This window comes from Trachinotus anak, unplaced genomic scaffold (assembly GCF_046630095.1).
Source record: "Trachinotus anak isolate AG129_WGS33_773 ecotype Australia unplaced genomic scaffold, CSIRO_AGI_Tana_v1 ptg000013l, whole genome shotgun sequence".
In the NCBI taxonomy this organism is placed as follows: domain Eukaryota; kingdom Metazoa; phylum Chordata; class Actinopteri; order Carangiformes; family Carangidae; genus Trachinotus; species Trachinotus anak.
In genome coordinates, this window is record NW_027273864.1 from 15,631,536 (window position 1) to 15,643,902 (window position 12,367).

General features: G+C 40.4%; 1 protein-coding gene across 2 annotated transcripts; it reads left to right on the forward strand.

Moving 5' to 3' along the window:
• Positions 1-2,374: 2,374 nt before the first annotated feature.
• thumpd3 (THUMP domain containing 3) lies at positions 2,375-12,054 on the forward strand. Of its 2 annotated transcripts, none has more exons than XM_071493014.1 (10): positions 2,375-2,446; positions 2,863-3,194; positions 3,411-3,488; positions 3,571-3,999; positions 4,746-4,876; positions 6,787-6,856; positions 7,523-7,638; positions 7,765-7,869; positions 8,173-8,296; positions 11,510-12,054. In XM_071493014.1, the coding sequence occupies exons 2-10, from the start codon at positions 2,955-2,957 to the stop codon at positions 11,699-11,701; spliced, it is 1,485 nt and encodes a 494-aa protein (XP_071349115.1). In that variant the 5' UTR covers positions 2,375-2,446; positions 2,863-2,954; the 3' UTR covers positions 11,702-12,054. The 2 variants fall into 2 exon arrangements, with proteins under 2 accessions (XP_071349115.1, XP_071349116.1); XM_071493015.1 differs by having other exon boundaries at positions 2,404-2,518.
• The last annotated feature ends 313 nt before the right edge of the window (positions 12,055-12,367 follow it).

The following is a 12,367-nucleotide window of genomic DNA, read 5'->3' on the forward strand; positions in this document are numbered from 1 at the left end:
TATGCTTGTCTTCTCTCCACACTGCATGCTAATGCAGCTGAGGTTGAGTTACATTTGAGGGCTGGAAGCACCAGGTCCGCTTGTGTTGCATGGATAACCCCTGAATTACACACAGGTCAAAAAGGACTGTGGTTGTGTATGTTTCATCTCCTGTCAAAGCAGCCAACCTGGAGCTGCAGTATTTTTTTTTTTTTTCACTGTAAGCTACTCTTTGCTTATTCTCTTTGCAGAAGGAATAAAAACATGTATTATGCAAAGAGTTGCCTACAGTGTTTATAAGATCATTAAGTTGGCAAAAGTTTTTTGGAGTGTCTGACTGTACTCCAACACTCGCCATCTGTTGTGCAGGACTTTTTCTATCCCTGACATGAACACACGCCTCCTTGTCTCTCAGACTTCACACTTTGTTGGAAAGAATGAAGTTTACTTGAAAAACAACAAAACATTCTCAATTAACACTGTATGCAGTGTGTAGAGGCATGAGAGAAGCTATGAAAAGAGTATTTATTCTGTCAAAGAAAGTCCAGAAGGCAAAAAACATTTTATTTAAAAAAAACAAATGTTTTCTTGGAATTGTAATGAATTGCTATACATCTAAACATGACGTAATCACAGTAATTAGGAAAACTGCTGAGAATAAACAGAGCTGCTCTTTATTTTCTTCCACAGCCGTTTGCTAAAAGAAAGAGAATTATCTTAACATTCACATGAAGTAAAAGCTGTTACTTCCACTGCCCAGAGGTTCAGTTAATCACACAAGAAAATGGGACATAGAGGAGAAGACAGTTACTCTAATCACCGTGCTCTACATAAACGCCATTCATCACAAATGATAAATGGTTAAATGAGATTACGGGTGATTTAATAGATTTTTTTCTGTTTCGTGTAACAATGCTGGAACAATCCATGCAAGAGACTGTGATATTTTGCATTTTAAAAACCAGTGGCAGTGCATTGGGCTATGCTAAAAAGCCATTGTACTATATACAAAAAAAGCCTAAAACTGGCTATATGCGACGATATAGAGATTATAATTTTCACCAAATTGCAGCAGGAGGTCTGTAGCTGCAGTGCTTCCGTCAGACAAATGTCCATACAATGAATTACAAGAGCCACCAGATTATGTGAATAACAACACATAATTACTTGCTTAAATCCATACAATTGTTAACAGTGGGGCATACTGTGTGTGGGACTGAATGGTGTCTGAGAGAGAAAGTGCAGACTGTCTCCCTTTATCTTCCTACCCTGTTTTTCTTAGTGTGACAACAGCCATCTTTTCTCTCTTTCTCCCTCTCTGTTGTTTGCTGGTCACATGTTGGCTGGTGTGGGGTTGGGTGGCCCTGTTCAGTGTTATTACACTAAGATTTTAAAAAATGATATAATGGCGCCCTCTGCCGATCACTCATTGTAAAGATATACCCGGAAGTAGTAGCTAGTAAAGATGAATGAAATTTCTTCACAATAGTCGAGATGATCCGAGCTAGCAACTGCTGGGTTTCCTGTCAGGGCCTCTGGCTTTCAGGATAAAAGCAAGGCTTCTTAAATGTGAAATGTTTTTTTTGTCGATTTGAGAGTTAAACATCATATTCCCTTGATGAAGGCACATAGCTTACAGCAATAATCAGGATTTACATAAATTGTCTTTTTCAAACTACCCATGTTTAGTTATCACCAAACAAAGCTTTACAGAGGAAGTAGTCTTTTACAGCCCAACTAGGGCCTCTATGAAATATCCCTTTGAAAAAATTACAGAGCCTTTATGGTGCAGAAGCACAAAGAAAAACAAATTCTGTCATAGCGTAGTTTCTGGTGCTCTTTGGACTTTCTAATTAAGTTGAGTAAGTGGGAGTAACAAACCAAGTTCATCTGTGTGAGCCAGGCAGGATGTTTTTGTGTTGACCAATAAATGAATATAGCTTGTTCATAGAAATTAAACAGTAATTCTACAGAACAATTAATTGCAAAATGTCACCATCTATACAGGGCACTGTTAACTTTGAGGGATTGTGATTTTATTTATTTAAATCAACACAGTGTAAGTATGTTAGTGTGAAGATAAATAATAAGCCAGGAGACAGGGGGTATTTTGACATATGACCTTGGCTGCATTAACTTCCTACAGTGCAGCTTGGTCAAAAACTTATTCCTAGGCCCTTATTGACACCCACAATACATGACATTCTGGCAACAATTTTGAGCAGAAATGCCGAAAAAAAACTACCGGTAATGTGAATATTTCCTTAATACTTTCTGAATATGAAGTTGCTCTCTTATGCCATTGGTAACCCTGGCTTGCATGTGACCTATAACTACTATTCTGCAAAATCCTTTAGTTTGCCACGAATTTGTGGAGCTGATGCTTTTATTCTGAAGGATGTCGACCGGAAGCGTCGGTGTTGTCGCTGCTGAGCGGAAACAGCGTGTGACGCCTCGTGTTTGACAGGTTGGTCTGACTCCTGTTAGCAAAACATAAAAGACTCTTTTAAAACTGAAATCAGCGTCTGCAGCTCAAACGGTGGGCTCTTTACACAAACACACATCATTATGTGGCAGTGTTTTCCTGTTCGTGCCGTATCGGTGGAAAACGTTAGCTTTCCTCTCATTCGTAACCAACTTTTTAGTTCCTTAAAGCTAACGTTAGCCGGCTAAGTTACCCGGTAATATCACTTACTCATCGATAACATGATAGGTGTCTATTCACAGTGTTGAAATGAACAATTTTTCACGCTAACTTATGACAACATGTTAGCGATCAGTGGTATTTTGTGATATGTTTTTCTATGCCTTCCTTCTGAATCGAAAAAAAAAAAAAAAAAAAAAATGCAGTATTGACATGTGAATGGCTCTTTCTCTCTCCAGGTGTCACATGCGAGACACTGAGCTCTGCACCAGCCGTCTCTCACATTACTCAGTTATAGCTGTGTCTGCTGAGGGCCAGACCACTGTGCAGCATGTCCTCCCAGGGAGATGGAGCTGCAGATGAGGGCCCTGAAACAGTGGGGCCGCCATCCTCCACTGAGATCGATGCCACCAGTGGGGACATCATCACTGTCACCGTTGGAGCAACTGTGCCCACTGGTTTCGAACACACTGCTGCAGAGGAGATCAAGGAGAAAATAGGGGTTGATGCACGAATTAGCAAAGATCGTGGCCGTGTATTCTTTCCAATAACCACTGACAAGCTGTTCCAGGTAAGCAAAGACTCAAAGCAGGTGGAGGCCCTGTTCCCTCACGCTTTGCTTACTGTTACATCGCATTATAACCACAGAAGACTTTGCTTTGATTTTTAAATGACAGTACGTTCTTTCTGGAGGCCAGTGGTGATATACTGAAACTGCCAAGTGTATAAATGCAAGAAAGTCCTCATCTTAAATCTGTCTGTCTTTTCATTTGTTTCCCCACTGTAGGTTCATCTTCTGAGGTCTGTGGACAACCTGTTTGTTGTGGTTGAGGAGTATCATCATTACCAGTTCAAGGAATCAAAGGTAACTCACAGCTAGCTCTATTCTGTTGTAGCTGTCATGAAGTGCATTAATGTCAGTGTGGTAACGCTGTGTTTCTGTACAGGAGGAGACATTGATGGAGTTGCAGCAGCTTGCCTCCAAGCTCCCCTGGACTAATGCCTTAGAGGTCTGGAAACTAAATAGCACCCTAAAAAAGAAGAAAGGCCACCGGAGAGGAGGCAATGCCCCCAAAGTAAAACCCAACTGTGAGGCCAGTGATGCAACCGTGGCTGACACTGAGCAGCAAGAGCTACCTCAGGCAGTGTCAGCAGCTGAAGGTCAGACGAGGGCGGAGGACACACAGCTCATGGAGACCTGCACGCAGGACTCACAGGAGGCAGCACCTGAGGCCAAACTCATCAAGTTTCGTGTGACTTGCAACAGGGCCGGTGACAAACACAGCTTTTCCTCTAATGAGGCAGCCAGAGACTTTGGTGGAGCCGTACAAGAATTCTTCCAATGGAAAGCAGACATGACCAAGTTCGACATAGAGGTAGGCATGCTTGTTCAGGCTGGACTGCTGAAAAGTGAATACCATTGCACTTGCCAAAAAACACTCTGCATGCCCAGATAAACTTGCAAGGCGTTACCAATGTTTCTTCTAGGGAGGGAAAAAAAAATACTCTGAAGTTAAGCTGTTCTCATGATGTTACATGTTAAAAGGCTTCAGCATTGTATTAAAGGTTGAAGATGATGTTTATGTTATTTAGTTATAGCAAAAAGGTGATGATGATATGTGGCCTTCTACATTTTGTAGAAATCTGTCATGGTTTTGTATTGCTTGGTAGCAGTTCCCAGGTGTGTGTGATCTGATGACTAAAAACAAGTTTGTGTGCAGACTGATTTCAGTTATAGTTCCTATTCTTGGTTGGCTGTTATTTAGATGCATGTTTGGACACATGTTGAAATAATTAGTAAATTGCTTTATGCTATGAGGTTTGCAACTATTATTTTCATTATTGGTTTATCCTTTAATTAGTTTCTTAATTAACTGGTTAGTTCATGCAACATAAAAAAAAATGTGAAAAATGCCCATCACAAGTTTTCAGAGCCCAAAGATATTAAATTAGTTGTCATCTAAGACAAAGAAATGCAGTAATTGAAAAATTACTGAAGCATTTAAAACAAATAAAAATGAATTGTCTTTCAGTCATTTCAGCTCCATAAAGTATAAAAATCTGTGCATGGATTAATTGACACTTGATTTCTAATCATGTGCTTTATGTTCCTGAACTGTAGGTTTTACTAAACATACACAATGAAGAGGTGGTGATTGGCATTGCACTCACAGAAGAGAGTCTTCACAGGAGAAACATCAGTCACTTTGGACCCACTACACTGCGGTCTACCTTGTGCTATGGCATGCTCAGGTAACTCCCTTCACACTGTTTTCACCATGCGATCCTGAGCTCAGGTTATATTTTACTCCTGTGTGTAGCCACAAGGATCCATGTGATGTAAATACTGTCATCTGGTCATGCCTTCAGGTCAGAGCAGATGTCCGTGCAGCACGTCCACATACTATATGTTCTGTAAACAATTGCCGTCCACTCTACTGTCTGCCCAAGAATATAGTTGAGCCCCTGAATCATAAAACTTAAATAAAATGTTGGTCCAAAATTCTAATTGTCAGGCTGATCTTGGTTCAAAAATTGAAGGTTGTTATGTTTATAGGACAAAGTTTCACTCACAGAAAACATTTCCATCTTTGAACAACTGTCATAATGACACGCATTATGATTACCTCAAAAATTGATGACAAAAATACTGCGGAGCTGCAAACGCAGACTGTCACCTAACAGTAAATGTATTTGTTTACCACCTCCCTCTCACTCAAATAGACACACATGAAGAAAGGGGTGTAAGCAGATGATGAAAGGGGACAAACGCCCACCAAATTCTTTTCAGCAGGAACCTATTTTCCATGAGTTAACCATAATCCATGAGAGAACTTTGTCTTGCTCGGTAGTAATGAAGCAAAGTTGGCCAAACTACAGAGCAAGTAACAAGATAAGTACCATTTTACTGATTGTTGGCAAATGAATATTTTCTTTGAGTCTGGTGCGCCCTGAGCAAGAACTTGGGAAGAAGACATGACCGAGTTGACAGTGACGTAGGCATGTCTGCCCCGACTTAACGCAGGTGTATCCAATCTCATCACTAACCAAGAAAAACTATTCTGTCCCACGTCAGTGCTTATTATAAGGCGTAACAGAAGAGACAACTGCTAAAATTTTCCATGAAGATAAACGTGTGAGATGTGACAATTTGAATGCAGTTTTTGATGTTTCTATTTTCAGACTCCAGTTTCCCTAAATGACTTAGCAATCCCCTCATACAGAGGTGATGCTCTGTGCACATTATCAAGGAGTCTCTCCCAGTATTTCTCTGTGAAGTAGGAGTTGAAAATTATAGGAAATTTGACAAGTGAAGACAAGGTTTGTGTGTGGATTAAATTAAGTTCTCTTGCTTCTTCTGGTTTGGCTAATATTTGGATGAATCCTACAAAGCTATGTTATCAGGTATTGCTGCATTTAAAATTTCCAAATAGATATCCATTCAGTATATGATCCTAAATACACTTTTAGGACCAGTTTCTTTGCACTTAACTGGCAATTACAAAGGCACTTATTGAAACAAAAGCAATGAATACAAGAGTATAATGAGAGCTGCGTGAATAAATACAAATCATAACAATGTTAAGCAGTGTTAAGAGTAGCACTATAAATATAACTTGGATAAAATACAAGTGTACTATTAGAGATGTCTCCTTTAGAGATTCTATTGTTGTACATTTAATGGGTTATTTATAAAGTGACTGACAGCACTGTAATCTACAACATAATGACGGCTGCGCCAGATACAAACAATGGTGAGGATGGAAGTGCTGTTGGGTGTCATGTAAATGGCTGTAGGGCCGTATTGTTCAGTAACTGAAGCACTTTGTGTTTTCAAGAGTCATGTTCAGCATTCTGGCCAAAGCTAAAACTGTTTCTGCTGGTGCTTAGTGCTGTAGGTTAGGATTATTGTGAATGACCACGTCTTACTTTGCAATAAAGGTTAATAAGTTATTAGAAATTATCAAAAACAATTGACTGATGTAAAATCAGCCCTAAAGTACATTGTTTCTAAAAGGGCAAGATTTGGATGGAGTGCAGAAAATGGTCAGTGTTGAATGATTTAGAGCAGCACTCATTTAAGCATGTTTGACTTTCATGGCTGCTATAATGATGTCAGTTTCAGATTGGTGTTACATTCATACTCTGTTGTCTGTTGACAGGCTGTGTAAACCTCAGGCATCCGATATAATTCTTGATCCAATGTGTGGGACTGGAGCTATACCGCTGGAGGTGAGACATACCTTAAGGTGCTAACGCTGATCCTGACTGAATAATATACTTGCAAGTTTTGCTTAGAAGAAGAAAACGCACAATATAAAGAAGAATCGCAGTGTGTGCATTAAAGCCCTCTGTCATGACCTCATGATTTGTTCACAGTCTGAACTGTGTCATGAGCTTAATACTTTACACAAAATCTACTCATCATTTCACAGCACCAAAATGCCCAACTACAAAAGATCTACAAGCAGTTGGATCAAGCCTTATGATGATCCACATCAGGTTCACTTCATAAGCGAACTACACACTGCAGAGTTTAATGTCAAATGTTGAACTAATACTAGTAAACATTGTAAAAAAATAAAATAAAATAAACTAAACAAGAAAGCGTATGCATGTTTAGTTTGGATCAACCACTTTGTCATATCTGGCCACTATGTAATGCTATCAGGAAATAAAAACATTTTCTGACTCAACAAGTGGTTTGGTAGTCTGTTTATTCAGCTACTTGCCAAGCTGTGATGTATTTTCATCCATGCACAATCACGTCCTCCACCCTTTCCCAGATTGCTGCAATGAGCAAATGAACCCAACCACTCAGATTACCAAACATCATCAGACGTGACTTGCTGAACGAAACCCACAGGCTGCTAATTTTATAATGCTTTACCTCTCCAGGGCGCCATTGAATTCAGCAGTTCATTCTACGTTGCCGGTGACAACAATGACATGGCAGTTAACCGCACAGTCAATAATATATGTCATATCCAGAAAAGGAGGGCGGAAAAGGGCAGGTGAGAGTGAACAGCTTAACATCTCATGTAGGAGGTAGTTTTCATACACAACTTTGTGTAGCCAATGATCATCATGATGTTTTGTGTTTTTCATTTATTTATTAATTTTTGGATCCTTTCAAACAGTGTGTCTGGATTGCCCATTGACACAGTGCAGTGGGATCTGTGCAATTTACCCATAAGGACCAGCTCTGTTGACATTATCATCACTGACATGCCCTTTGGGAAGAGGTACAATAACACTCATTTATAGAACACGGCTGATAAAATAGTGTGTAGAAATTACACTGAGTTAAAGTTTTGAATACTTTAATGTCCCAGCCAAGGTCTAGGCAGATTCTACCACAACCACAGCGCTTTAGCTGCTGGCTGAAAATTGTATTTTGAAACAGAAAAAACTTAACAGTGGACTTGTTTTTCATTCAGCATTTAAAAGTTGATATTGAGAAGGAAAGGTATTTATTAAAGCTGCAGCACCACACAGTGAAAAGAACATTGACAATGAAGTTAAATTCTTCCATTGTTTTCTTAAAGAATGGGCTCTAGGAAGAAGAACTGGGACCTCTACCCGTCTTGTCTTAGAGAAATGGCCCGTGTGTGCAGACCAGGCACAGGAAAGGCTGTCCTGTTGACGCAGGACAAGAAATGCTTTTCTAAGGTAACTTATTGCTCTTGCAGATACAGGAATTTCAGCAGATACTACAGTTTTTTCCCAGGAAAAGAGAATACTATTACATACAGACTTGTGGTGCAGGTCCTGTCCTGCCAATGTTTTCCTGACAATGATTCATGCTAGCTGTTGTAGCTTATTCCAAATGTTTATGCTGATATAAACTTGTTGGAAGCCTTTATGTATATCAGATGACCTACTAAGGATACAACTATTCATTCGCCGGCAGAACAGCACAAAACTCAGACTAACAATAAAACCATAAAATAATGCCAGACAACACAGAGATGTGTAAGTGGGTGCAGCCATAAACACACAGGCAACACAATGACGACAATGCCAAAACAAAAAAGAAGCAGACGTGCGTTACACGTACAGTACAGTAGGACAATGGTCAGTATCAGTACAATGTTCTACGCTCTTTTATAATCAATTGTTCTACTTCTTCCACACCCCGGAGAGCTTGAGATGGAGGTGTGACAAGATTAAACTTGATAGTGTGCTGTGTGTACAAATATACAGCCTGTTAGTAACATCACATGACCAGTGTTGTAAAGGCTAAAAAAGCAAAGTTTGAGGAACAGGGCTGGTCACAATCTTAACAAAAGAGGTAGTGGTAACAAAAAGTTGAACTTCCTTTGTTATAAGCACAGTCGGCAGTCACACATCACATTCCAAAGGGAAGGGTGAAAAAAGCCACATTCCTCAGTCATTTGTTGAACTAGACCTTCACTTTTTTCACATTTTGTTTGTCTTAAGCTAAATTATTATTTTTCCCTCATCTAGCTTTACTGAGTACTGCTTAATGACAAAGTGAAAACATAAATTTAGAAATTTTTGCTTATTTATTAAAAAGGACAAACTGAAGTATCAGATGGACATAATTATTCAGACCCTTTGCTATGACACTTGAAGTCAGCTCAGGTGTCTCTGGTTTCTTTTGATTGTCTTTGAGATGTTTCTACACCTTTATTGGAGTCCGCCTGTGGTCAGTTCAAAAGACGCACACCTGTCTACATAAGGTCTCACAGGAAGAGCTCAGTGGCTTCCATAAGGCTTAAATGGAAGAAGTGTGGAACAACCAAGCCTTAACCTTAAGCTGGCCACCCAGCCAAACTGAGCAATCAGGGGAGAAGGACCTTGGCAAAAGAGGTGACTGAGAACATGTTTAGCACTCTGGCTGAGCTCCATAGATCCTTTGTGGAGATGAGAGAAACTTCCAGAAGAGCAACCATCAATGCAGCACTCTGGGCTTTATGGCAGAATGGCCAGACAGAAACCTCTCCTTGGTAAAAGACACATGGAAGCTGTTTGGAGTTTGCAAAAAAAGGCAACTAAAGATCTCTCAGACTGTAAGAAACAAGATGAAGATGCAGCCTGGTATGTTGTTTTTCAGCAGTAGGGGCAGGGAGACTGGTCAGGGTTGAGGGAAAGCTGAATGGAGCAAAACACAGAGATATCCATAGTGAAACCCTCGTCCAGAGCAGTCAGGACCTCAGACTGGACCGAAGGTTCTCCTTCCAAAAGGACATTGACCCTAACCACACAGCCAAGACAATGCTTCAGTACAACTCTGTGACTGTCCCTGAGTGGGATCTCTAAAGAGACCTAAAAATGGCTGTCCACTGACGGCCCCCAGTTTGAGAGGATCTGCACAGAAGCCTTTTAGAAAATCCCCAAATCAAGGTGCACGAAATTTGTTGCATCATTCCCAAGAAGACTGGAGGCTGTAATCGCTGCCAGAAGTGCTTCAACTAAGCACTGAGGAAAGGGTCTGAACACTTGTCAGTGTGGTATGGATCCAGTATTGACTTTTTAGTAAGTTTGCAGAACTTTTAGAAATTCTGTTTGTGCTTTGTCATTATGGGTATAGGGTGTAGATTGACGAGGAAAAAATGAATTTCATTTCATTTTTAATTTAGCAAAAGGCTGCAGCATAACAAAATGTTAAGTCGTCTCAATACTTTATGAATGCACTCTATATGCATCATTGAAGGTTGATGCATATCAAAGTCATAATGTATTATTACACTTAAACTCACCAAGCACTTTATTAGGAACACCAAATTAATAGACAGAACCTCTCTTTGCTCTCAAACCAGCCTTAGTTCTTCGTGACATAGATTCAACAGGATGTTGGAAACAGTCCTTTGAGTTTCGACGGGGTTCAGATCTGGGACTGGGGGAACCGCTGAACTCACTGTCATTGTCATGAAGCCAGTTTGAGAGGATTTTTGCTTTGTGACGCGGGGCATTATCAAGCTGGGAGTAGCCATTAGAAGAAGATGGTAAACTGTGGCCACGAAGGGACGCACATTGTCAGCAACAACACTCAGATAGGCTGTGGCATTTAAACCTTAATTGATTGGTATTAAAGGCCCAAAGTGTGCCAAGTAAACATTCCCCCTCACCATTACACCACCACCACCACCAGCCTGGACTGTCGACACAAGGCAGGTTGGGTTCAGGGATCCGTGCTCTTGATGCCAAATTCTGACCCAACCATCTGCTGCCTCAGCAGAAATACAGTTTCATCACATCAGGCTAAGTTTTTCTGTCCTTTACCTGTCCAGTTTTGGTGATGTATTGCACATTCTGAGACACTTTTTGCTCACCACAAAAATTATATTCATTTACACGGGGGCGGCTGCATACTTTTTTTTTTTTTTTTTTAAATTCCCCTCATGCTTTAGAAAGGTATGCCATTCTCAAACTGACTTTTGAGCAAGAAAACTTTTCCACCTCAGAATGGGGTCATCGGTCACAATATTTTAACTCTGCCTCAGTCAGCGACATGGTTTACCATTGACCCTTGTGACCTTGTGTGACTCAAATGATTTAGTGAAGCTGTGTTCTATTGTGAAATGGAAAAAGCCAGTGATGTTGGCTTTGTTTACTACCACAATCCTATAGCTGCCACCGTTTGTAAATGTCAGTGTTTTTATGTTTATGCAGCTCTCCATCACGTTTAAACAACTTAATGTGGTCCCTCTGCTTAAAAGGTCGCACACAGAATCAATTTATCTTCAAGTCGTCCCTAACTCTCCACAGTTTGAGTGATGCAGATTTAACTCAACTCAGATACTACATCACGGGAAAAAGGCTTCTACCAGCTGTATTTGTCTTAGCAAAAATCTTGCCTTACAAAAAACAAATGTCTCATTTGTTAGTTTGCCCTTAAAAGATTTATGTTGTCTCCAGGCTATCTCCAGGATGGGAGGACTGTGGAGGAAGCAGCACACTGTTTGGGTCAATGTCGGGGGTTTACATGCTGGAGTCTACCTCCTCAAGCGCACCGGGGCCGTGTTTGGCCAAACTCCTGAGGATGTCCATGAATCACGAGGAGCAGTTAATACACAGGGGGATGAGAGGGATGACAAGGAGCTCTCTTAATTCACCTCCTCCATTTAAATTCTGAATTCATATTTGAGGCTATGTAGGATCGTCATTATTTATTTTATTTTTGGAGATTAAAGTTCTTCTCAATTCAGGTTCTCCGCTTGACCGTGCCAAGCAGTTTTTAATGTCTAATTCTTGTATTTCTCAATTGGTTTAAAGCGATAAATGGCTAACTGGAAAGAAAGAAACTATCTTCATGTTCAGGTGCAGGTTAATGGTTCTCACACTGTTTCACCAGGGTAGTTCATTTGTCATATTGCTGTTCAGGAACCTCTTGAATCTGCTGTATCCTCCTCACAGGAACTGTACATTGGCATTTGTTCTGATCAATAAAGGTTCAAACTAAATGTCAGTTTAATGTAAATATTCATTATACTCATATGGTTGCAAAGCTGTCGCAAGTGTTGCAAGCTGTTGCTGTTCAGGTTGTACTTGAAAAATGTCTTCATATATTTTGAGGAATATTTGCGCTGCTGGAAATGAAAGTAGGGGAAAGTTGCACAGTGTGAGTGTGTGCTTCCCCCTCCTGTCTTTGACTTCTGCTTTGCAAGCCAGCACCCCAGGAGAAGGAGCTTTTTTCTTTCACTGCTTCTGCTTTTGACTCTCTCTCCCAAGCACACAACAGGTGGGGAGGCTAATATCAGCTTTTGTTCAGTCAAA